General features: G+C 49.7%; 1 protein-coding gene across 6 annotated transcripts in view; it reads left to right on the top strand.

Moving 5' to 3' along the window:
• MASP1 (MBL associated serine protease 1) overlaps positions 1-23618 on the top strand; it is a 66632-nt gene extending 43014 nt beyond the window's left edge. Inside the window, exons 9-17 of one of the 6 annotated variants that reach the window (XM_060419470.1) lie at positions 471-608; positions 1440-1514; positions 11218-11355; positions 14629-14742; positions 15626-15811; positions 17597-17664; positions 20006-20105; positions 20555-20780; positions 21769-23618. In XM_060419470.1, the coding sequence (XP_060275453.1) occupies positions 471-608; positions 1440-1514; positions 11218-11355; positions 14629-14742; positions 15626-15811; positions 17597-17664; positions 20006-20105; positions 20555-20745 (1010 nt within the window). In that variant the 3' untranslated portion in view covers positions 20746-20780; positions 21769-23618. Of the gene's footprint in view, positions 1-470; positions 609-1439; positions 1515-5745; positions 8118-11217; positions 11356-14628; positions 14743-15625; positions 15812-17596; positions 19252-19341; positions 19951-20005 lie in introns of those variants that run through there. The other 5 variants (XM_042233319.2, XR_009601606.1, XM_060419467.1 and 2 more) reach the window with 5 other exon arrangements.
• The last annotated feature ends 227 nt before the right edge of the window (positions 23619-23845 follow it).

Raw genomic sequence — 23845 nt, forward strand, 5'->3', positions numbered from 1 at the left:
TGCAGGCATGCAGAAGTTGAATTTTTGTTTGTTTTTGTTTTTTCTTAAATGCCAAGCTTCAAAGTGAACACAGTAACTGCTCTTACTCAGCATGTGGTTGGGGCTGGAAGAAGTGAAGGTTCTTTAGTTTATATGAGCCAGAATTTTCTCACTGAGCCACGGGTTTCATATTTGGACAAAAGAGGATAAGAGGATTGCACAATAGTACTGGAAGTTAAGGAGAGGGCCCTGGTGGGGAAAAGTCTAGGATCTGCTTGAATCTCAGCAGACCAGCCCCTGTCCTGGAATTGACACCAGACCAGGTGAGCTGACCGCCCAGCAGAACTATCACAGATGGGAGAGAGCCCCAAATGCAAGGCTGTAACATTGCTCTCTGGAGGCAACCTGCACATCATATGAGACAGACCCACGAAGTTGCCCCAAGAAGAAGGGGCAAGGCCATCTGAGGGGTCTGCTCTCTTCCCTCTCAGTTGCGGACTGTGGAGCCCCGGCAGAGCTGGAAAACGGAGTGGTCACCTTCTCCACCAGAAACAACCTCACCACATACAAGTCTGAGATCAGATATTCCTGCCAGAGGCCCTACTACAAGATGCTACGCAATACCACAGGTGAGCCTTGCGTGCTTTCCCAGCCCACTCCCTCCTCACACTTTGGGCTCAGGGTGATGGACAGCCAGTCTGCTGGCCCTCCTTTGAGAGGAACTGGGAGGAGAAACCCTTGGAGACGTGCCTCACCTCTCCCTGCCTCAGGCCTGCACCCTGAGAGTTAAGCTTCATGACACCCCAGCAGCATGACATACTGCTGGGACCTATATGACATACCCACACAGACACACTCACAGCCCCCCGCAGTGAAGGAACCCTCAAAAAGATGCGAAGGCCAATCAGTTCTGCCTCCACCGCAGACGAGAGCCAAGAAAATGCTCCGAATTTCCCAGAGCCTGCAAGTCCTCTCTTTCGAAGAGGGATAGTGGCAGAGCTCACAGAGCGCACAGGGCTAGTGTAAGCCTCATGAGATGGTGGGCACGACCGCGGTTTATGAAAGGGTTTATTAAGTGGGGAAGCAGGGGCAGGGCAAGTGAGCCGCCCAGAGCTGTGTGACTAATGAGAAGTGCCCTCCAGGGTCTGGGCGGGGCCCCCACAGGCAGGAGTTAGATTGCTCAGAGGCTTAGACACCATACTGAAGAGCATGCCATTTATTTTAGAGGCCAATCGGGAGCTATTGCGATTTTGAGCCGAGACAGAACCAGATCAGATTCCCATTTTAGAAAGACGCTTCAAGTTGCAGACCAGACTGGCTCAGAGAGAACAGCATCAGAAAGACTCTTTGGAAGACTTGCAGTGATTCACAGTGGAAAAGCTAAGAGCTCAGATCTATTTTCCATGTGCTAAGAATCAACCACATTCTCCTTTTTCTTCGACCTTTTTTCCCTCACCCAGGTGTATATACCTGTTCTGCCCAAGGAGTCTGGATGAATGAAGTCCTGGGGAGAAGCCAGCCCACCTGCCTGCCAGGTACCTCGCTCTCAAGTTCTCTGCCTCAAGGTCCCATGCAAGGCACTGGGCCCACGGGTGCTCTGGCTGTTAATGGGGTAAGGGGTAGGGGGCATGATGCTTTGATTGCTTTTGAAGAGATATCTTTAGGTGGTCAAAGGTCAGAAAAGCCTAGCCTCACATCTTCTCGAACAAACCAGCCTCTATGTTCAACCTATTCTATCACAACAGAACACTTCTTGCCTCCTCTCTCTGCCTTTCTGCTCTCTTCCTGCCAGGCTTCTCATCTCACACAGTTGGTATTTGTATCAGCTGTGCACCAGGAAAAGTGAGAAAGTGGGCACCTGCTCCTCAAGCACTCACTGTGTGGTAGTGAAGTGAAGTCACTCGGTCATGTCCGACTCTTCCCAACCCCATGGACAATAGCCAACCAGCCTCCTCCGTCCATGGGATTTTCCAGGCAAGAATACTGGAGTGGGTTGCCACTTCCTTCTCCAGGGGATCTTCCCGATCCAGGGATCGAACCCAGGTCTCCCACATTGTAGGCAGACGCTTTACTGTCTAAGCCACCAGGGGGTAGAGGAGGTGGAAATCAGACAAGCACTAAATAACCATAGGACATAGGAACAAATTCTTCCAAAAAGCAGTATGCTCAAGTCTTAGAGACTGCTGTCTCCCCTGAGCTTGCTTACTGACCCTACTTTAAAATGAACAAAGAGTTTTGTGGTAACAGGAAGTGTCCCTGTGCATATAGATTTGGGGGCTATTCTATGGATATTTGCATTGGTATTAAACAGATGAATGGTGTACATCATCATAATGATGAATGCACATATTCAAATTGACTTAGAATATTATAGCCCTAGATGCACACTCTAGGGTTAAATAAACAACCCTTCAAAAATTAAATATTCACAACACAGAAATTTACACTTCAAAAATAAATAAGAATAGTGATTCAATCAATAGTGATTGAAAGATACAATCATTCAAGAGAAGCAGTGCTGATTTCATCATTTGGTCGAACAGCACTTGCTTTGCCATATGGTTCAGGGTTGAGTGGCATTCATATTTTACTGAATTAGAGTGTTGGGTAAATTGAGATAGTATATTATTTGAATGGTACATTTTAGTAATCTTCAATAGTCACTCAGTAGATTTCTAGATTTAGGCATTAAAATGGAAAGGCTATGGAGCCGTCTACCAGACCTGAAGAAAGTTTTAGCATTTGGGCATCAGCTTTGGCCATCACAACGGCTACAAGATCTCAGAGAAGGAAGACATTCCTACATGTGGTTGTCTGGGAGCAGAGAAATGAGGACGGGTTAGGAAGACTTCACTTAAGAGTGCTTTCAATCTAAGCAAGAATTCAAAGAATTCATGAGGATCTGGAAGAAGGAAAAGGTCAACCCATCCACACTCTGCTGGCCCCCATCATCTCAGGTAGGCTTAGCCAGGAGCACACCTAAGGGCCACAGCTGGGGAAGCCTTGGAGAAAATGGGGAATGGTACAGCTGTGGCAAACTTGAGATCAAATCCCCATTCTGCTAATACTATGCGCACTGCTAATACTATGGCAGTGTAGGTGGGTTCCATCCTGGGCAGTCCTGTTGTGATGTCTAGAAGTGGGTGAGGCACTACGCTGGGAGTCAAGGGCCCAGCTTCTAGTCCTGGTGTTGCCTTTTCCTGGTCTCCATCTTTGGTAAGTCATCTGACCTCTTTGGGGCTAGGATTTCATACCTCAGAAGTGGGGGAGCAGAATCAGGTGATCCATGACACTCTATGACTCTCGATGGTCATCATCCTGTAGATTCATACAAAGCATGTTGGATATGAGTCTTTAAATTCTGGTAACACCTAGTCTTGAGCAGAACATGGTGTATCATTGGACCAGGCCAGAAAATTCCAAATTCTCTTCTAAAACACTGAGATTGAATGCAGAGACAAGCCAGAATAGAGAAAGCCATTTCAACTGGCATCATAATATCCACCTTTCCAAGGAAACTATTAAGCAAATATTATTTTCCTCTTATTTTACACTGAGAGAACGAAGGGCCAAGAGGGTATAATGACTTAACCAAGGTTACCTGTGAAAAGTTAGAGGCAAAACTGGAAGGTGGACTCAAGACTTCCGATGTCAACACAAGCAATACTGAGCCACTCTTGACTCTGCCATCCTTAGGAACCCAGGATTCCAGAATATTACAATTTTGTTTTTAGGGCCCTCCCTCAGTACCTCCAGTCTTCTAGAGCCCAAATCTGATTTCAGCACAGTTCAGCTCTAGTATTTCGAGTCAAGTCTTCTGTCCCAGGAAAGACTGGATGGAGAATGGTAGCAGATAAAAAGAATGGCCCCATTTCAATGAGCGCTCTCGAAGGCTTGTGGCATCATTCAACATCTTGAAAGGACAAGAGCATATAAAGAAGAAAAAAAGACTTCAGTGGAAAAAATGAAGCTAGAATCCAAAGAAACAGGCTCCACTCCTGGCTCTGTCACTAATGACTTTGAATATGTCTCTTGCATTCCCTGAACCTCAATTTTGCCGTCAGTAAATTAGCCGTTCTCCAAGCTTCCCCAGCTTGGAGACATTCTGTGACCTGGGGCATGCCACTGGCACCTTGGTTGGAAAAAGGCACCGTTCAGTGCTGGCTTTGTTCTGACGATGGATTGAGCCACAGGCATGTCCCTCATCGGATGCGGGCCTTGCAGCACTCAATAAGTTGCTGCACAGGGCTAGTCACAGACCAGCCTTGAGAAATCACTCTGTAGGCTGCTGCTTATAATTAGGATTCTGGCCTTCAACTCTGAAAGGCTTGGCCACAGCCAATTAGCAAAACCCAGCTCACATCTGGCCTGGGGTGAACAGCAGGGTGCCTTAGACTCACATAAAACATCCGGAAGAAGAGCATCTGAAAAGCATTAGGTTGCTGGAAGCCTGACCTCTCAAAGTTGCCAAGACAACTCAAATGCTCCTTGGTCTTTAAAGGATTACTGAAAGTATCCAGGGCCAAGGGGTGTAGCCCTGGCAATTTGCAACCAAGAGGAGGTCAGTGCTCACACCAGGCTTACCTACCAGACCTAAGCACTCTGCTGGGAGGGGCCCTTGTGAGCTTGTTCTTAGCCAGCAGGGGGCTGGTACTGAAGACCCTCTGCTCATGGGCCGAAGGCGTTTGGCTGCAGGAGACTGGTGGTGCATGTGCATGCTCGGGGTACAGCTCGGTGGAACGAAGTTTGATCAGACCTTTCTTCTTCCCCTGAAGGTACTACTGGGTTCCTGGGTGCAATGGTGGATGGCTCAGAGCAGAGCCCATGCATCATTGCTTGTAGATTGTGCCACCTTTCTCTAAGCTTGGATGCCCTGGCCATCCCTTCACAGCATGTGTCCCAAAGGCCAGAGAAGAAAAGGCTACAGGGCATGAGACCATGCTCTTCATATGTAATGAGGCATTGTGGAATACAGGATAAGACATTTGTCTTAGAATCTAGTTAAGCCCCTGCTACCCAGCTTAACAGCAATGTGACCTTGGGTCAGTCACTTACCCTCTGGACAGTTTTATTCACCTATAAAGTGAGAGTGGCCAGGGCAAATGAAATAAAAATCAAAGGAATTTGTAATTTAAAGGATCCTTGAAGATCATTTTGACCAACAGTCTCATCTAGCAGATCAAAAAGTGAAATTCAGGGAAGGAAATTTACTTACCAGAGTCACACAGGACAGAGGGGAGAAAAGCCAGATCAAGACCCCAAGTGTCTTGTTTTCCACTCCAGTGTTTGCTGTGACCTGATAGACAGTCTTTTAATCTGTCTCTCAAAGCCATTGACCTGTGGTTTTCAGAAGTTTTCCAAGTGCCCATAGCATGGACCACATCTGGGTTCTGAGATGCCTTTTCTAGAGAAGAAAGGGGCAAAGGGGACTGCTGCTAGAGATAGCCCTGGTTAAAGATGATCCAGACCACAGGTGGTCTTGGCTGGAAGGGTTCAGGATGGTGAAGGCCCACAAGTAACCTGGTCTGGTCCATAGAGGGTCCTGGCTACAGAAGTGTCAGACTACAGAGGAGCCAGGCTAGAAAGACTTAGGCCAAAAATGACCCCATTCAGAGCTTTCCCAGGCCAGCATGGCCCCCAGACATAGGCCAGGGTCCACGGTGGCATAATCTACAGTGGGTGAGATGTGCATTTCTTTAAGAGGCTCTTTGCACCTGGCTGACCTGACCAGTCTCCTTTTCTCCTTCCGCCCCCTCCTTCTTACAGTGTGCGGTCAGCCCTCGCGCTCGCTGCCAAACCTGGTCAAGCGGATCATTGGGGGCCGCAACGCCGAGCCCGGCCTCTTCCCGTGGCAGGCCCTGATTGTGGTGGAGGACACCTCGAGGGTGCCCAATGACAAGTGGTTTGGGAGCGGGGCCCTGCTCTCCGAGTCCTGGATCCTCACGGCCGCCCACGTGCTGCGCTCCCAGCGCAGAGACAACACAGTGACACCGGTCTCCAAGGAGCACGTCACCGTCCACCTGGGCCTGCACGACGTGCGGGACAAATCCGGGGCTGTCAATAGCTCCGCGGCCCGAGTGGTGCTGCACCCGGACTTCAACATTCAGAGTTACAACCATGACATCGCCCTGGTGCAGCTGCGGGAGCCGGTGCCCCTGGGGCCCCACATCCTCCCCGTCTGCCTGCCGCCGCCCGAGCCCGCAGGCCCGGCACCCCACATGCTGGGGCTGGTAGCCGGCTGGGGCATCTCCAACCCAAACGTGACGGTGGACGAGATCATCGGCAGCGGCACGCGGACCTTGTCGGACGTCCTGCAGTATGTCAAGCTACCCGTGGTGCCCCACGCCGAGTGCAAGACCAGCTACGAGTCCCGGTCGGGCAACTACAGCGTCACCGAGAACATGTTCTGTGCCGGCTACTATGAAGGCGGCAAGGACACGTGCCTAGGAGACAGCGGTGGCGCCTTTGTCATCCTCGATGACGCCAGCCAGCGCTGGGTGGCCCAAGGCCTGGTGTCCTGGGGAGGCCCTGAAGAATGTGGCAGCAAGCAGGTGTATGGGGTCTACACCAAAGTCTCCAACTACGTGGACTGGGTGTGGGAGCAGATGGGCTCCCCGCAGGGCCTGGGCGAGCTGCAGGTGGAGCGGTGAGTGCCGCACTCCTGCCCACCAACCGCCCTGCCCAGCCCCAGCAAGACTGCACCACACCCCACTAATGACAACACACTCCACTGTTACTCACAAGACCAAGGCACGGACACGCTGTTCCCACCCTCCCAAGATGGCTCCTGGCTCCCTGAGAAGCAGCAGTGTGTACAGGAAAAGGCCCTACATAGGAAACCTGCGTCCCTGGCCCTGGGGCAAGTCCCTTTCCCTCTCTGGGCCTCACTCTCCCGCAGGACGGGGAGGGAGCTAGACTCAGGCCAGTGCCCACACTCCTCTCCTGGAATGCCCAACCCAAGGGCCTCATTCACTCCTAGTTGTTCATCAGATCCAGTGGCCCCACGTTGGTGTAACTGAGCTTGGACCTGATTGTGAGAAAATGTTTCCTTGCCTAGAGCTGAGTCCATATATTTTCCCTACTCTGCCCTCTGGGTCTAGACCCTTTTCTAGCAAAAAAGCCCTCAGATTTGAGGAGACAGGGATGACAACCCACAGGCCTCTCTCTCTAAATATAAGGCCGTGTGGTATTTTCGTCCCTGGGTTTTCTCTCCCCAAAGCTTCTTACAGTCCAAGCCTTATCCCTTCTGTACCCTGTTAAAGGAATCTCAAAGGACAAAGAGAAAGCTGGGAAACTCTGTGATGACCAGGGGGAGGAGAAGAGCAGTGGGAAGCTTTCCAATCCCATTAAATTCATATCATCAACGCAGAACACTTACTGGGTACATTCACAGCTGACTCTCCAGACAAGCGCGAAAGAGACTCAACCCGATTGCTTGGAGAAAGAGAAGGCTCACACCATGCCGCTGTGCCTCTGGGCAGGGAAATGGAAGAAGGGGGGATTATATGAGTGACCTCCTCCCACCAGACCCCCTTACCCCACAGCATGCCTGCAGTCTGAGCTCTACAGAGAGCCCACCTCGCATGAATGTTCTGAGGGACCCACTCCTCCAGCTTCCAGGAGCCAAGTCAAGAGAAGCAGGGTCTTGCCCAAGAAAGGCAGTAAGAGGAGACGGAGAGCCCAGAGTCCTGGGTTCAAGCCGCAGCTCTGTCCTCAGACTGGCTTGTAACTTTTGACAAATTGCTTTCCCTCCCTGGGCCTCAGTTTCCCCATTTGTAAAAGGAAAGCGTTGGATCCCCCTCAGGGTCCTTCCAGCTCCAGCGTTCACTGCTTCCAATGCCAGCAACCTCTCCCTGGCTATCCCCAGCCTGACTGTCCTCCTCCCTGGGGTTTGCTCTCCTGGGGACTCCCCAGCAGAGACAGAAGCCTTGAGAAGGATTCCAAGAGAGCAGTTGGGAAGCATCTGCTTTTCCAGTTGGGTCCTGACAGCACACTCCTGTGTCTGTGAGCGGTGCGTGTAGAGGATGCTATACTTTGTATATTTATATCACAAGCTTCACTCCTCTGTAAGGTGCCTCTGCGATGTTTCCTCCATCAGGGGACCAAAATGGAAATAAATCCTCTGTGGATGACCAACAGCCTTTGTTTGGGGGTTTGGTTATTGCTGATGTTTGTTTGTTTTGACCTTTTGAAGAAAATCTGACCCTTCATTAAGCCACAATCTCTCTCACCGTGGAAAGGGTACAGTTTTTGTCACCTGGACATTATCCAAGAAAGGGTGACGAGAAATGGAGTTGGTTATGGACACATGTCCTCTAAAAGGCTACCTCTTCCATCATAGAAGTGCCTGCTATTTAAGTCCTTGAGTTCAAAGTGCCCAGATAAGCATAGGAAGCAAGATCGTGTGCACCCAAGTCTCACGCAGGCAAGGGGAGTGCAATGTCATGAGAGGAGTGGAGATCATAGTATTATGGGAATTTAAGGAGGGGGAGAGGGGGAGGTTCACACAGCTGAAAGGGGTCTGGGTAACTTTTCAAAGAGGTTACAAAGAATACACTTGGGAGATGGGAGGGCAGGGCAGAGGAGACAAAGGTCAGGTAGAAAAGTGTGCCCCGAGTGGATGGGAACAGAGGGTGTAGGGGAGATTGGACAGTCTTGAATGTCATACTTGTGTTAGTCCTGTAGCCAGTGACTGCCTAATTTGGGGCATATCAGAATCACTTGTGTTTGTTAGGAATGCAGGGTCCTAGGTCTCACCCATGGGAGGTTCTGAATCAGTAGGCTGAGTGTGGGCAGCAGGCTGTGGAAAGTGGCGGGGGTGGGGGGAGGTACCGACCTAGAGAGAGTGATAGGGAAGTCACCGTGACCATTCTGGAGAGAGGGGGTGCAAACACCAGGCCAAGGAAGGGCGTGACATGGCAGATGTGGGGGTGGAGTCTGAAAGCATTCAAGTAGAGCTTGGTGCAGAGGCATTGCGTGAAATAGTGCAGACAGGAGATGTGGTGGGACACAAGCTAATATGTTAGTGAAGGCTCCCATGTCATACACTCATAATTTGTGTTTGGGGTTTGTATCATATTGAAACAGTCATGCTTTTTATACTACTGAGAACTAAAAGAATCCTACATTATACCTTACACTTTATATGCAGCTGGTTTCAGGGATTATCAGTCTTGTGTTCCATCACATCCTCTAGGTTTTTGGATTTATATTGTTGATGTATTGAGACACTGAAGTGTCATGGGGTTGCATGAAGAGCACACTGTGACATTACTCTGCTTCTCCTGGTGATTTTTCTTACCAGTGGCTGATTAAAGATGGTGGCTGAAGAAAAGGGAGGCAACAAGGACACTGTCTGTGCAGGCATTAACAGACATCTGGGGATGTCAGACAAAGGGGAGATGGCTGGTGAAGGATGGCGACCAGGACTTGGTTTTGCTATGTTTGAGGAGTTTATGAGCAATCCAGTTGGAGATGTAGAAAGGAGGAGTCCAGAGGAGAAGGCAGATTAGAGACACTGATTCACCAGGATCTAAGTGGTGTGATGGCATGGAAGTGGCATCATCCACTGGAAAGGAAAAGAAAAGACGAGGGGGCTGAGGACTAAAGAAGGGAAACACCAGCATGGATTGCATGGAGAGAAAAAGAAAAACCCCAAGAAAGAGAAAAGGGAAATCAGAAACACAGAAAGAAAAGAGCTTCAGAAGCCAAGGAGAGAAAGTATCAAGAAGAAAAAGGTGATCAACAATGCAAATGAGCCTAGACAGTCCAGAGGACCCGTGCAGGCTGGGTATTCCTAGGCACCGGGACCATCAACTACCATCAAGTCTGGAAGAGGATCCAGGGAACAGACCCATGCTCATGTTTAAGTCCCTAGCCCTTCCTCCCCCTTCCTTTATGCTCCATGTCCCTAATCCTCCTCCCCTTCCTCCTCAATAGCCTCTTCTTTCTTTCCCACTTTTCTCTTCCTCGCTCTCTCCCTACCTCTCCCTCCCATTGTCTCCCTCCTTCTCTCTTTCTCTCTCCAGCTTCTCCTAGGTTTTTTATCTCTTTCCTGAGGCAGCCTCTCTGGAACGTCTTTGCCCAGTTCTCCAGGTTTTGCTTCCTTGAAACCAATCAATACAAACCTCTTCTTCTTGTCTGGCTCTTCAAATGAGTTTGTATTTTCAGACTTTGATTTCTGTTTTGCTCTTTCATGAGTCAAAGCTGTATCTAGCCTCACCTAAAACAACAGATGCTCCAGCTTTAACAGTGGGCAGCTACAAGGTGAGGAGAATTCTTAGAGACGAAGAATACATGAGAGAAAATTTCAGAAAGAGTGTACTCCTATACATGTAAATATCACCACTGAAGTTCCAGTTATGGGTCTGGAGCCATTCTGTCTCCAAGTATGATTACAAATCTATCAGATTGTCACATGGCCACTTCATGTCCAAGTTTGTGTGAACCATAGTACTTTGTTCTTTTGAGTCCACCTCTGAAGGACAGGGAAGGATGTGGATACTGAGTGTCAATTTTCTTTCCAGAAGCTTGACTATGGAAGAAAGGACAGGGAGAGACTATGGAATGAATGAGAAGCTGAGAAAGCGGAAAATTCAATGTTTAGCATGAAAAGTCTTGATCATGTTTGAAGACATAAAGAAAGTAGAAATGCAAGATAGAGGAGAAGGGCATGAATCCTCAAAACCAGGTCCCCAAGAGTTTGGAAGTGAGGGGATCCAGAGCCCAGAATCAGTTCTGAAGAGATGTTTAGAGAGGGAGTAAATACAAAGGAGGATGGTTTCTTGTGGCCTTTGTGTTTGTTGAAACTTTTTCTGCAAACTTTCCATAACGTGACAGTTGGCAGGTCTGGGCTTATAGTCTGTAGTCTAGCAACCCCCACTGAGAAGGACCTTCTAGCAAAACTCCCAAGGCAGGCTTTTGTCGGCCTGTCCAGGGTTACATTCCCATCTCTGAGATCACTGTGACCAGAGTGTAAGAGGCTTTCACTAGTCAAGGCATGGTCACATTCCTGCCCCTAGAACCAGAGGGAAGATCATTGCAACTCAGGCTAAAGGGACAAGAAATGGGGGAAGACAGGACCCCAGAGGGAACTTCGGGTGCTATTACTGAAAGGGGCAAGGATGCTGGGAAATCAAAAATAACAGATATTCCTAATAGAGGGAGATGAGCTAGCAGCTTTTGCAAAGGGCAAGGTGGAGCCCGGAGTGTGACCTGTCCTCCTTCCCTTGGCTGCAGTGTGTGGGATCCCCAAGTTCTCCCGGAATCTGTTGGCCAGGATCATCAATGGACGCCCCACCCAGAAGGGCACCACCCCCTGGATTGCCATGCTGTCACACCTGAATGGGCAGCCCTTCTGTGGGGGCTCCCTTCTAGGTAAGGAGAGGTGGAGGGGGTGGGGGATCCGGGATTAGAGGGTGGGGTAGAGGAAAGGGACCTGACCCTCTTCTTGGAGACTGACAAGGTTTCTTCACTGAGAAGCTTCCACTCCAGCAGCAGGGCCCAGAAGCGCAATGTGGTGGAAAGAGCCCTTAGCTGGAGCAGGGAAACACTTGCTCTGCTCCATCTGGCTCCTTCAGGCAACACCTCCTGAGCCCTGGTCACTCTCTGGCACTGAGAAGGGTCAGGGAGTCAGAGCCTTAAACATAGACTACAACACAAAGCACTTACATGCAGCTCAAAGTCAGGGTGTGCCGGTGCCCTGGGCTGAGGGGAGCCAGGAAACCCACCCTAGAGGAGTCAAAGAAGGGAGACTCACAAAGCTTTGAGTGCAATGCTTGGGAATCAAGATGTATCTTAAATGCTACTCCAGGTTTATAATCATGTTCTTAAAAGTCCCCTCCCGAGACAACATGGATTGAAAGAAGGGTTAATCTGGAAGCCAAGAGTCCAGTGAGGTGGCTAGATTGTAGTAGTGAGGAGCGAAGTCATTAGCCTCAGAATAAGAACAGGGGACGAGGGATGAAAACAGGCAGATTCAGGGTCAAAGCCATTGGAAAAGGGAACTGTCAGACTTTTGTAATGGACTGAACATGGTTGGGAGTGGCAGCAAAGGAAGGAAAGAAATGATTCATGGCTCTTCCTATCACAGTTCAGCCCAGATGAGCTAAGGTCCATCCCAGCTCTGACATCATAATAAAAATTAATAGCAATCTAGAGTCCCTCTGACCCCATCACAGAGGAGGAAGGCATGGAGGGATCCGCCTCTGCTTGGGCAGCTCTAGGGTTGCTGGCCTCGCCTGACCCTGACCCACCCTCTCCTCCAGGGTGCAGGAGAGGACAGCTCCCTGACAAGAGACCCCTGCAGGGAGGTACAGGCACTGGTGAGGCTGCAGCCTGCTCATCTGGGATGTGTGAAATGTAACCCAGAGGGGCTGATCCTTATATTCCCACAAACACGAAGACAGGAGCTCTCACTCTATGGAGCCTCTCAAAGGGTCACAGTGAGTGAGCACAGGTTAAAGGGGAGCCCAGTGGGGAGCAGGCAGGGGAGAGAACCAAGAATGAGAGGGGTCAGAAGGACAGAGACGGAAATAGAGAAAGAGGGCATGTCAGAGACCTAGAGAGGGGAGCGAAGGGAGATGCAGGGCGAAACGAAAGGAAACAAGTATAAACAGAGAAAGAGAAACTGGTAGGGCAGGAAATGAGAGATAGAGAATCATGAAAGGAGAAAAGCAGGGGAAAGCATCAGAAAATAACAGAGAGGGGAGGAGCAGACAGGGAGAGTGGCAGAGAGCAAAGACACTGCTGATTCTGTTAGAATGTGTTACATGTAAAAGAGATGGATTAAGTACCCATGGTTTAGGGTTAGATTCCTTTTCGGAAGCCTTGGGTGTTTCGGTTCAATGATGTTCAGGGCTCACTGCGTCTACTGCACATTTGTTCCCACCTCTCTACCCTCAGCCAAGCTACAAGAGCTCTGCAAGATATCCTCAGCCTTGCCCATAGCCCTTCTCATCTAGAGTCTCTCTCCTCCTCCTGTTGTCTAGTTTTGTAGAGGGAAGGAAAGGCAGGAGAAGGCGTAAGAAACAGAGAAGCTGAGGGACAGACAGAGGGAACCTGCCCATTCAGTGCCCACCATGAAGCCTGTGCAGAGGGGTCCTGACTCAGGGACTCCCTATCTGCAGAGCTGGGAGATGAAGCTATGTCTTGGTCTCATCATTGCTCTCCCCAGCCCTGTTCCATGGCAGGCTTCCTAATCTGGGTACCTCATTCCACTTTATCCACTTGGAAAATTAGCCAGGAGCCCCTGGCTGTAGACAGGGATCAAAAATACCACCAGGGGAAAGAGGATGGCCTGTGTAGGGCACTATCCCGAAGCCAGTAGCCAGAGCACATGGCTGCTCCCGAGAGGGCCAGGGACCTGCACAGAAAGGGACCTCTGCCCGCAACTCTGAACTCTGCTTTGATGCCCACACTCCAAAGCCCTGGTACCTTTCTTTCTGTTTGGCTCATCCCAGTATGTCTCTGGGCTCAGCTATTTATGGGTTTGTCACCTGATTCACCTTAGGGATGAACCAAGCCCTAATCCTATATTAAGCAAAGAGCAGGAATGTGTCCAGCAAGGGAAAAAAGAGCCAAGATACAAGAGATGTGCTAGGCTGATCATCAGGAGACCCACGGTCAGCCCTGGTCCTGCCACCCACCTGCAGAGCTGCCCTAGACGTCCCCGCTCCCCTCGGGCCTCAGAATCCATATCTATAAAATGAGAGGTTTGGGTCAGAGCAGTGGTTCCCAGCCTTCGTGACAGCCGAACTTTGGGGGCACTTTTAAAGTGTGTTTGTACCTGGGCCTCATTCCATGACGTAGATGGTCTGGCTGAAGCTCAGACATTGTTTGGGAAGGATTTCTTTGTTTGTTTTTAATTCCCCACATGATTCTATTATAAATGTGTACTCAAGAATCATGTACAACAATACTTTTCAAACTTTAATACACCTAGAGATTACTTGAAGTTCTTTTTAAGATTCTCAGATTTTACTACTGAGTGCAGATTCTGATTCAGTAGACCTGTGTGGGGGCCTGAGAGTCTGCATTTCCGAGAAGCTCCCGGGTAAGGCTGATGGCACTAGTTCAGGGACCACACCTTGAGCAACCAGGCCCAGGGGGCAACGCGTGAGCAAGGCCATGGACACCTTGAGCAACCAGGCCCAGGGGCAACGCGTGAGCAAGGCCATGGACACCTTGAGCAACCAGGCCCAGGGGGCAACACGTGAGCAAGGCCATGGACACCTTGAGCAACCAGGCCCAGGGGCAACGCGTGAGCAAGGCCATGGACACCTTGAGCAACCAGGCCCAGGGGGCAACGCGTGAGCAAGGCCATGGACACCTTGAGCAACCAGGCCCAGGGGCAACGCGTGAGGAAGGCCATGGACACCTTGGGCTGTCTGGAGCTTGCCAACCCCATGCATTTAAGGGAGACCTGGAATCATTTTTAAAATGTTCAGTGTTGACCTAGGTTGGGGAAGTAGATGAAATCACAGGTTCAACTCCGCATCTTCAGATTAAGATCAATGAGTTTCTGACCTGGGGCTGTGAAATGCAAGGGAGAGGGGTACCATGGAGAGGGGTCTGAAAACCCTCAGCTTGAGGTAGTGGGACGCAAGGTGGGGCCACGAGGACAGTGTGTGTTCACAATTCTGTTCTCAGGCTCCAAATGGATTGTGACTGCGGCTCACTGTCTCCATGAAGTGCCGGATTCAGAGGACGTAACTCTTCACGATTTGGACTTGCTCAGCCCCTCTGCCTTCAAAATCATCATGGGTGAGTATGGGCCAAGCTGAATCCTGAATCCAGCTGTGGTTCTGGGGATGGGGTGTATCTACTCACTCAGTCATTAGGGAGGGAGTCTAGGAATGGAAGGACAAGCCAGGACTGGAGTCCAGGGACCTGCCCAAGTTCTGGATCACAGTCTAAGCCCAAGGCAGTGATTCTCGGATGTTAGGACCATGAGCAGATCACTGAAGGTGAGGCCTTAGATTTTATAATAAAGACTCCCATCTGGATAACTTCCAAAGATGTCTCGGGGTTCTATAAATCCGTGGTTTCAAGTGATTCATACACAAACAATCCAAGCTTCCCATCTCCTTTGTAAACTGGCTGATGGAGTTCAGGTCACTGCATATTTATGTCCTGACACTATGTCAGATCTAAAGACACAAGTTCCTGCCCACAAGGACGGATAGTCTAATAAAGGGATAAAATATGAGCACAAAGCCCTCTAATAAAATGCAGGAAGCAGTAAGTTCTGTAGGAGAGAAACAGGGGGAGTTCACAGGGAAGAGATTCCTAACTGAAGCATCTAACTCAAGAATCTCCGAGGTTTCATGGAGGAGGCAACACATTACCCGGGTACAGAAGGGTGATTATGGTTCGGACATATGGTAATGGGCCCTGGAATGAGTATTAACTACAAGGTGATGGGATCAGATCAGATTATGAAGAAAGACAGAGGTTCGAGCCCAGGACAATATGTGGGGAAAGCCAAACGGGGAGGGATGGCTTAAAACAGGTAAGTGAAAGGCACTGTAAGGGTTAAGGCTGGAAGCATGGGCTGTATGGGACAGGGGCTGACAGGGAACAAGCTGTGACTTTATCCTCCAAGCTTCTGCTGCCCTCATGCCTCACATGCCTTCTTCTTGCCCAGGCAAGCTTCGGAGGACCCAGTCAGATGAGAATGAACAGAGTCTCAGTGTCAAACAAGTCTTCTTCCATCCCCTGTATAACCCCAACACGTACGAGAATGACGTCGCTCTGCTGGAGCTGTCGAGGGGCCCGGTGCTAAATGACTTTGTGATGCCCATCTGTCTACCCCAGGGGCCACCGGAGGAAGGTACGGCACCCACCTGTGATTCCACCTTGGCAGAGCCTCCATGCAGGCTTTTACTCCAGTGCTGGTGAGCCTTCAGTGCCAGCTGAGTCAGCTGACTGTGTCTGCCTGATTCCTCAGCCGCCTTCCCTAAAACAGCTAAGTCAAAACAGGTTTCACGGTGGTACACAAAAGCAGGCAGGCTTGGTCTGTATTTCAAGCATGTATCAGTCAGGGTCCAGATAGGAAAACAGAAACCAGACTAGTTACTGTAACAAAAAGAATTTAATATAGAGTGTTGGAGGGCTGGAGAAGTAAAGCAGGATGCTGAGGTCAGAGAGAGAACACTTGCAGGGAGGAACTACCCCTCCTGGGACTGGAGGAACAAAGGGAAGAGGTTGGAGTTACAGAACCTGGAAGCTTAGACAGAGGCTCCGTGAAGTAGGAACTCAGACTCTGCAGAAGAGGCCCTGTGCTGATGGTGTGGGGGAAGTAGCCGCCACTGGTAGGGTGAGGAACCATCTCTAGGGTGACGCCATCCGGAATAGCAAGGCTTCCTGGAAGTGTCCCCTGCTTTCAGGAATGTTCCTGACAAAATGGATCTGCCAATCTAGAGTCTCATTCACAGCATCACAAAGCAGAGTATAAAAGGGTACTTCTGGAGCTGAGAGACAGTAACTTAGTCGCTAGCACAGGCTCAGCTCTCCATGCTGCCGTCTCCTAGCTGGACAACCTTGAAGAAGCTGCCCAACTTCAAGCCCCTTCCCTTTACACTAGGAATAATACCCCATGGGTGGTTGTGATGTGTAAGTGAAATAATAATCAAACATATTCAGCACAGAGTGAGAGTCCAACTCGGGGAAGTCGGTTTTTGTTTCATCCTGTTCTAAATTCACAGCTAACCTTCTTTAGTTCAACAGTTTTTTTTTTTTTTAATGGCTGGATGGAATATTAGAAGTATTGAGGGGAAGTGAGCCCACAGGAAAGGCCCAGGTATGGATCTGATGTATCAGATACCATGTGCCTGCCATGTAGCACTTGATTTACATTAATTAATTTATGTGCTACTTATAAAAGCCTTGTGAAGTAGTATTGTAGTCCCATTTTCCAGGTGAGAAAACTGAGGCGTGGCAAAGGGAAGTGCTTTACCTAAGGTTCAGCTTGTAAGAAGTAGATCTGAGGCTGGAATTCAGATCTTCCAACTTAAGGCCCAGAGCTGTTTTCAGTATCCAGGCTCTTTTCAAATGATGAAATAAGTAAGTGCTCTATCAGTGCCCAGCCCATTTTCACATTGCCTCAAGATTTGCCAGCCTTACAGACTTCTAGAACATCAGAGCTGGGAGGGGTTTTAGAGGTACCGAGTCCGACCTCTTCGTTTTATGGATGAGAAAACTAAGGCTCAGAAGGGGAGGGAGCACATCCTGTGGTGGGCTAGGCTGGACTTTGTATTTATCCAGTTATTGATTGAGCATCTACTCTGTGTCAGCCCTGCTGTAGGCATAAGGACACAGCCGTGAATAAGGCAGATGAGCTTACTGCCCTCACGGAGCTGAGGTTCCAAGCTAGTTGGGAGTGGGAGAGAACAGACAACTAAACCCATAAACCAGCTAACATCTCATAGAGACAAATGCCCAAACTGCTGTCTCAGGGAAGCTCCAGCCCAAGTCTTCCTCCCCACCATGCTGGCATTTTCTCAGGGGGAAAACTCAGTGCTTCTTCCACATGCAGGGGATGAGGGGGCTGCAAAGTGCCACCCTCCAAAGGCCCGCAGACAGCCTCTCCACTCTCACTGTGTCTTCTCTCCCCCAGGGGCCGTGGTCATCGTCAGTGGTTGGGGGAAGCAGTTCTTGCAAAGGTTCCCAGAGACCCTGATGGAGGTGAAGTTCAATATATACCCTTCAGAGGGTGACACTTGTGCCCCACATTGGACGTTTCTGAGCCCCAGTGTCTCTCAGGGGTTTGGAGGTTTGGACTGGGGATGAGTGAGACGGGTATGAAGGGACCAGACTCACCTTCAAAGCTAAGTGAGACTGAATCCCAACTAGTTTGATCTGTTTGTTCTACATGTAATAAGACTCTAGTCTGTAAACATTGTTCAGTGCTTCTGTAGCTTATTAAAAGCTCAATTTATGGAAATTCTTCCAGAAAAACAGCAGGCTTGGACACCCTACAACGTGATCCATCTGTATACATCAGGAAGACTCACATAGTCGTAACCAAGAATGGGTCAAGGGATGGGCCCTGAGAGCCACAGTCCTTGCAGCAATGAACTTGACTGCGGCATTTAGAAGTTTATATTTCTCGTCATTTCAGAAAAGAACACTGAACCAGGAGTAAGGAGCCACACTTCCAAGTCCCAGCCCCTAGTAACCTACTGGGTGATCTTAAGTCATGTTGCCTCTAGACTGCAGAGTAGTTTCTCAAGGTGCAAAGTCACCAGCAACACTAGATGTCCTCCAAGAGCTGTCTGGCTTGGACATTACCAGGTTCTATGAGAGCCACGGCTAGTTTCTAAACCGTTCAATGTACATTATTTTAACACACTTTAAATTTGGGGTTTGCAACAGCCATTTACCCCTTCAATCATTCACTCTGAGTGTTTATTCAGTGCCTCTTCCCAGGGGGCACTAGTGGTAAAGAGCTCACCTGCCAGTGCAGGAGACATAACAGACGTGGGCTTGATCCCTGGGTTGGGATGATCCCCTGAAGAAGGAAATGGCAACCCTGGAGAATTCCATGGACAGAAGAGCCTGGCGGGCTGCAGTCCATGGGGTCGCAGAGTCAGACACGGCTGATGTCTTAACGACTTTGTATTGTATTAACTACTAAATATGCAGGGGGATAAGAGGACAGATCTGGCCCCTTGTCTTCTTGGCTTATAGGGACAGACAGAAAGTATTCATCAATGTGATCATCAGAATGAGGAAGGGGTGCAGCATGCTTCAGAATGTATAACCAGGACTCTGACTTTGTCTTGGGAGTGCAGAAAGGCAGAGGAAGTGCAATTAAGCCATGTATGAGTGGTGGGTAGAGGTTAGTCAGACACTCGATGGTTTGCTGAGGACGGGTGCTTATACCACCCTGCCTGGCTTCCCCTCCCCCACCTCTCTGGGAAGGCCATGCGCCAAAGGGACGTGGATACCTCTGGTACCCTCCCAGCAGGGCCGACAGGACTTGTGCTTTGTGGGACATGTGGCTCCTTCAGTTCTTGGTCTGGCTGAATGAGACTCATGCGATTCCTCTTTTATTTTAGACACCCACTCCAACAGTTACCCCCAAGCTGAATCAAGGGCGCTAATAAATGCAATGCCTTACCTTTAGGTATCGATGTATCACCTCAATTCAAAATAACATTTCCTGAGTAGCGGCCATGTTCCGAGCTGTATAAGATAGAAATGTGCAACACTGAGTGTATGGAGACTCAAACCATGGCGAGGGAGAACACACGTGAAGCTTGCTGCAAGGTGAGCCTCACGAACCTCTATGCAAGTGTGTGTGTGCCTGTCCGACTTTTTGCTATCCCCACGGGCTCCACTGTCCATGGAATTTTCTAGGCAAGAACACTGGAGTTGGTTGCCATTTCCTACTCCAGAGAATCTTCCCAACCCAGAGATTGAAACTGCATCTCTTGAGCCTCCTGCGTTGGCAGACAGATTCCTCACTACCGCGCCGCCTGGGACGCCTATACCACCTACTGCATATACAGTGTTCGTAGTTTACAGAGCGTCTGCTTGTCCAGCTCCTCTTTTCGTAACAACTCCATGTAATTAGTATGTCAAATATTATGATTCCCATTTTTCAGATGAGGAAACAGAGTCTCAGAAACCTGAAAAAACAGTGAAGGCTACATGTCCCACATCCCACAACCAGTAATGTTAAGGGTGGGGAAAAGAAGACTGCCCATAGGTTTTGCATATGCCGATGTGTTTGAAATAATGCGTATGCTAAGCAGTATTATCTCCATTTGACAGATGAGAAAACTGAGGCCCAGAGGGGGCAAATGGCATGCGCAAGGTCACACAGCAAGTTCATGACTAAGACTGTACCAGGACACAGACCTCCTGGTTCTGCATTCAGCACCTGTACCAGAGGGCAGTTTCTGAGGCGAGGCCTAAGGCAGACCCAGGCTCCTCCAGGAAGGAGACAGAGAGGGGGATGGGGTGTCAGAAGAGCGGGGCTCAGCCAGGGTTGGGGACTGACAACGGTCTTGTGTTCCAGATCGAAATCCCAATTGTTGACTACCACATCTGTCGGGAGGCCTATGCTCCACTGAAGAAAAAGGTCACCAGAGACATGATCTGTGCTGGGGAGAAGGAAGGTGAGTCAAGAGGCCTGCCTACGGCAGGGCGCCACCAGCCAGGGAGGGGCACCAAGCCCAGCAAAGGGCGCCCTGCAGACCTTGGAGCTGGCAGGTTGAACAGGAAGGGGAGGAACGAGGCAGGGGACGGGGAGGAAGATCAGGAGAGGAAAGACTCCACTGGAGAAGTTACATCAGAGAAAAGTGTGCTACGTAAGGGATTTCCATACTTCCTTTCCCTCAGCCCAGGTTTCCCCCTGTGTAACCGAGAGTCCTGAACCTACACTTTCTAAAATCCCGGAGGTAGGAGGAGGCCCGACATCCCTGAGCCCAGGTTTTGAGTCCAACGGTCTGCTGCGCCCCCTGGTGTCAAATTCTCTGAACTACACGTCAGTTGTAGGGAGAGGGAGGGGCCTCTGGAGTTGGGTCTAGGGAAGGGGACACTTAACCCGCATCACTTCTTCCTCTAGGGGGCAGGGATGCCTGTGCGGGTGACTCTGGAGGGCCCATGGTGACGCTGGATACAAAGAGAGGCCAGTGGTACCTGGTGGGCACAGTGTCCTGGGGCGTGGACTGCGGAAAGAAGGACCGCTACGGAGTGTATTCGTACATCTTCTACAACAAGGACTGGATCCGGAGGGTCACCGGCATGAGCGACTGAGTTCAGTTCCTCACCCTCTGCCTCACCTGCCCATGGTCAGTCAGCAGCAGAGGATAATTATCTGATGCCAGACGTCCCTGACCCTACGCACACCTCATTCAGCCCACCTATTACTGACCAATTAAGGGGGCATCTCAGCCACCTTCTCCCTCTCCTTAAAGAAGCAGAGTAACAGAATGATCAGAACCCAGGTTGTATCACCTACTAGCTTTGCAACACTGGACAGGTGACTTCACCTCTTTGAGCCTCAGTTTCTTCATCCCAGTGATGGAAATGGCCTTCCTTACCTCCTCAGAAAAGTATAATGAAGATCAAATTTATTTTATAGCACTTAGCACAGTGCAGGTATAAACTAAGTGCTCAATAAATGTGACTTAGTGGAAGGCCAGTGTGTTCAGGCACACTGCGTTTCCTTATAAATCCTGGCTGGGCCTTAGGGTTGATCAAGTGTATACCTGTCCCCTCAACCTTGACCATCGCCTTCGCCTGCCCCCAAACGCTCTATGCTTCTTTGCTGCCACGCATTCCCCAACCCCAGTTCGCACCCCTCTCCATGGAAAGGTAAAAGAGACAATCTGAGTCTCTCATCAGGTCCCATAGCGATGCACTTATGACTGAGCTGGATACTGAACTGTGAGAGTGCCTGAGAGAAGCAGAGACAGGGAGAGGGGAGACTGGGAACCAGCTCTGCCCCAGCTCCCTGTGACTCTATGCAAGTCCCTTCCCCTCATCCCAACAAAGACCCTCCCAGCTCTGACAGTCAACGATCCAACAAAGCCATTTCTCCTTGATGAGATGAGTTAAAGCCAAAATTACCAAAAGGTCAAAAAGGCCCAGTAGAGCTTTGAAGTGAAAGTGTTAGTCACTCAGTCATGTCCAACTCGTTGTGACCCCGTGGGCTGTAGCCACCAGGCTTCTCTGTCTATAGGATGTTCCAGACAAGCATACAGGAGTGGGTAGCCATTCCCCTCTCCAGGGAATCTTCCTGACCCAGGAACTGAACCCGGGTCTCTTGCATTGCAGGCGGATTCTTTACCACTTGAGCCACCAGAACCCAGTAGAGCTTTGATGCAGACCAAATCTTGCTGCTGCTGCAACACCCACCCCGTGCACCACACCCTGGCTCCCCAGGAGGTAGCGCAGGCAGAGTGCAAGCCTAGGGGCCTGTTCTTATTCCTAAGCAGAGCCTCTGCTCTAGGTGCCCACCTCCTTTTCTTCCTGGGAAACTGGCATGAGGTAGGCCCTGGGAGGCCAGACTCAGGCCCCTGTACTCTCCCTCCCTGTGTCCAGAGCTGACCCCAAGCACCGTTCCCCTGGTTCCTCACCCCTGTTCCTCAGCCAGAACACCCCAGCCCTGCAGGATCATAAAATCTTCCCAAGCAGAATGCCTCTTCCCTTCAGGAGCCACCTTCTCTCTCAGGAAGATTCCAGGGTCCTCCTCCCCTCCAGAACTCTGAGATGTGAGCCCTTCAAGGGATCAGAAGCTCCAAGTCCTGTCTTCTGTTCTGTCTTCAATTCTGTTCCAAAGTTGGTCTTCATGGGAGATTTCAGTTCTTGACCTGCACTGCAGCTGCCGGAGTCATTCAAGGTCTCTTGCTGAAAGAAGATACTGAGGAATGAGAACCTATGAACACTCAGCCCTAGGCTGCCCACTCAGGGACAGCAACCTGCAGCCTGTTTTGGATTCTCTGAGCAGGTCGTTCTACCTCTCTGTGCCCTGCTGTTTGCTCTGTGCACAGAAGGCAGCCTTCATACTCAGTCCCACCAGACATTTGTCAAGGAAACTGGAGCTCTATTTTAGACACCAAAGAAGAATCACAATGCAAAGTTTTGGAGCAACCCTAAAGCATTCCAAACATCAGGCCTGCTCATTCCACAGCACTGCCTGAGCGCCCCCCTGCGCCAGGCTGTCACGACTGCTACGGGCACCACCACGATGAGGGGAACATGATTCATACTTTCCAGGAGCTCCTGCACGAAGAGCTGACACCTACACGAGTACCCACCATGACAGAATGAACCCTACTGTGTGCTATGTGTCAGAACAGCACGGATGTGAAAGAAAGGCCATTCCTGTATGCAGGCCTTGGAGGAGGGGACATCAGGAAAGCATCTCAGAGGAGACAGTGTTGGAGCTGCACCTTGAAGAAGGTGGGCATTCCTACAGGTAAGACAAAAAGAGGCCTTCTAGACACAACAACAAGAGCACATGTCCATTCTTCTCTCATAAAAATGACATGTCCAGCAGACCAGTGCTCGGACTCTGGAATCAGAGTCAGTATCTAGAAGAACTTTTCTCCTTACATCCAGGCAGTTCTGGGACTTGAAGCAGCCTCAAGATTTGTGTACTAATGCCAATTTCTGGCTGGACCAGTTTATCTTGTTTATTCCAATTGCAACTGCATCCTTATCTAAGGGATATCTAGATTATTGCTGCTGGACTTTACCTTACCCTTGATCTATGACCATTTACTAGATATACCAGCCCCTGCACTGCTGCTAAGGTCCAAGAAACCCAAATGTCTCACAGGGTTATAGAAGCAGAGGGTTGGAGGGTCTGTTAGGACCATGCTGTCTAACTCTATGACCTCATTCTTGAGCACACCTAAACATGTGACCATAGCTACCTCCAAATATAGCCAATTTCAACTTCAAAATGACTGTCCCTTAAAGAGGTCTCTCTTCTATGCAACCACAATTCACCTCCCAGAGAATAGTTAGTATATCTAAAGCTATGATTCTGTGCCACGGAATGTTGTTATCAGCGATAGTGATCATGCCCAATTTCTTTAGAAACAGGAACTGTCGGTCTACAACATGTGTAGCTGTAACTGCACATTTGTTCCAATAAACATCTGTATTGAGGCAAAGCATCCTATTTGGCTTGTATGTTTTTCATGGACTGGTGGTTCTGGTGAGTTGCATTGTCGTGTATCAACAGTTCTCTGTATCCAGTTAGGATCCCTGTACCATGAAGAGAGAGAGAGAGAGAGATTATGATGGGAAAATCAAATCATTGACACCAAAGCACATCTTAGGCTTCTCAGGTCAGTTCTGATGAAATCCCTTGTTCTTTTGTTCCTGTAAGTTATCAAAATAT

Source organism: Ovis aries, chromosome 1, assembly GCF_016772045.2.
Source record: "Ovis aries strain OAR_USU_Benz2616 breed Rambouillet chromosome 1, ARS-UI_Ramb_v3.0, whole genome shotgun sequence".
Lineage (NCBI taxonomy): Eukaryota > Metazoa > Chordata > Mammalia > Artiodactyla > Bovidae > Ovis > Ovis aries.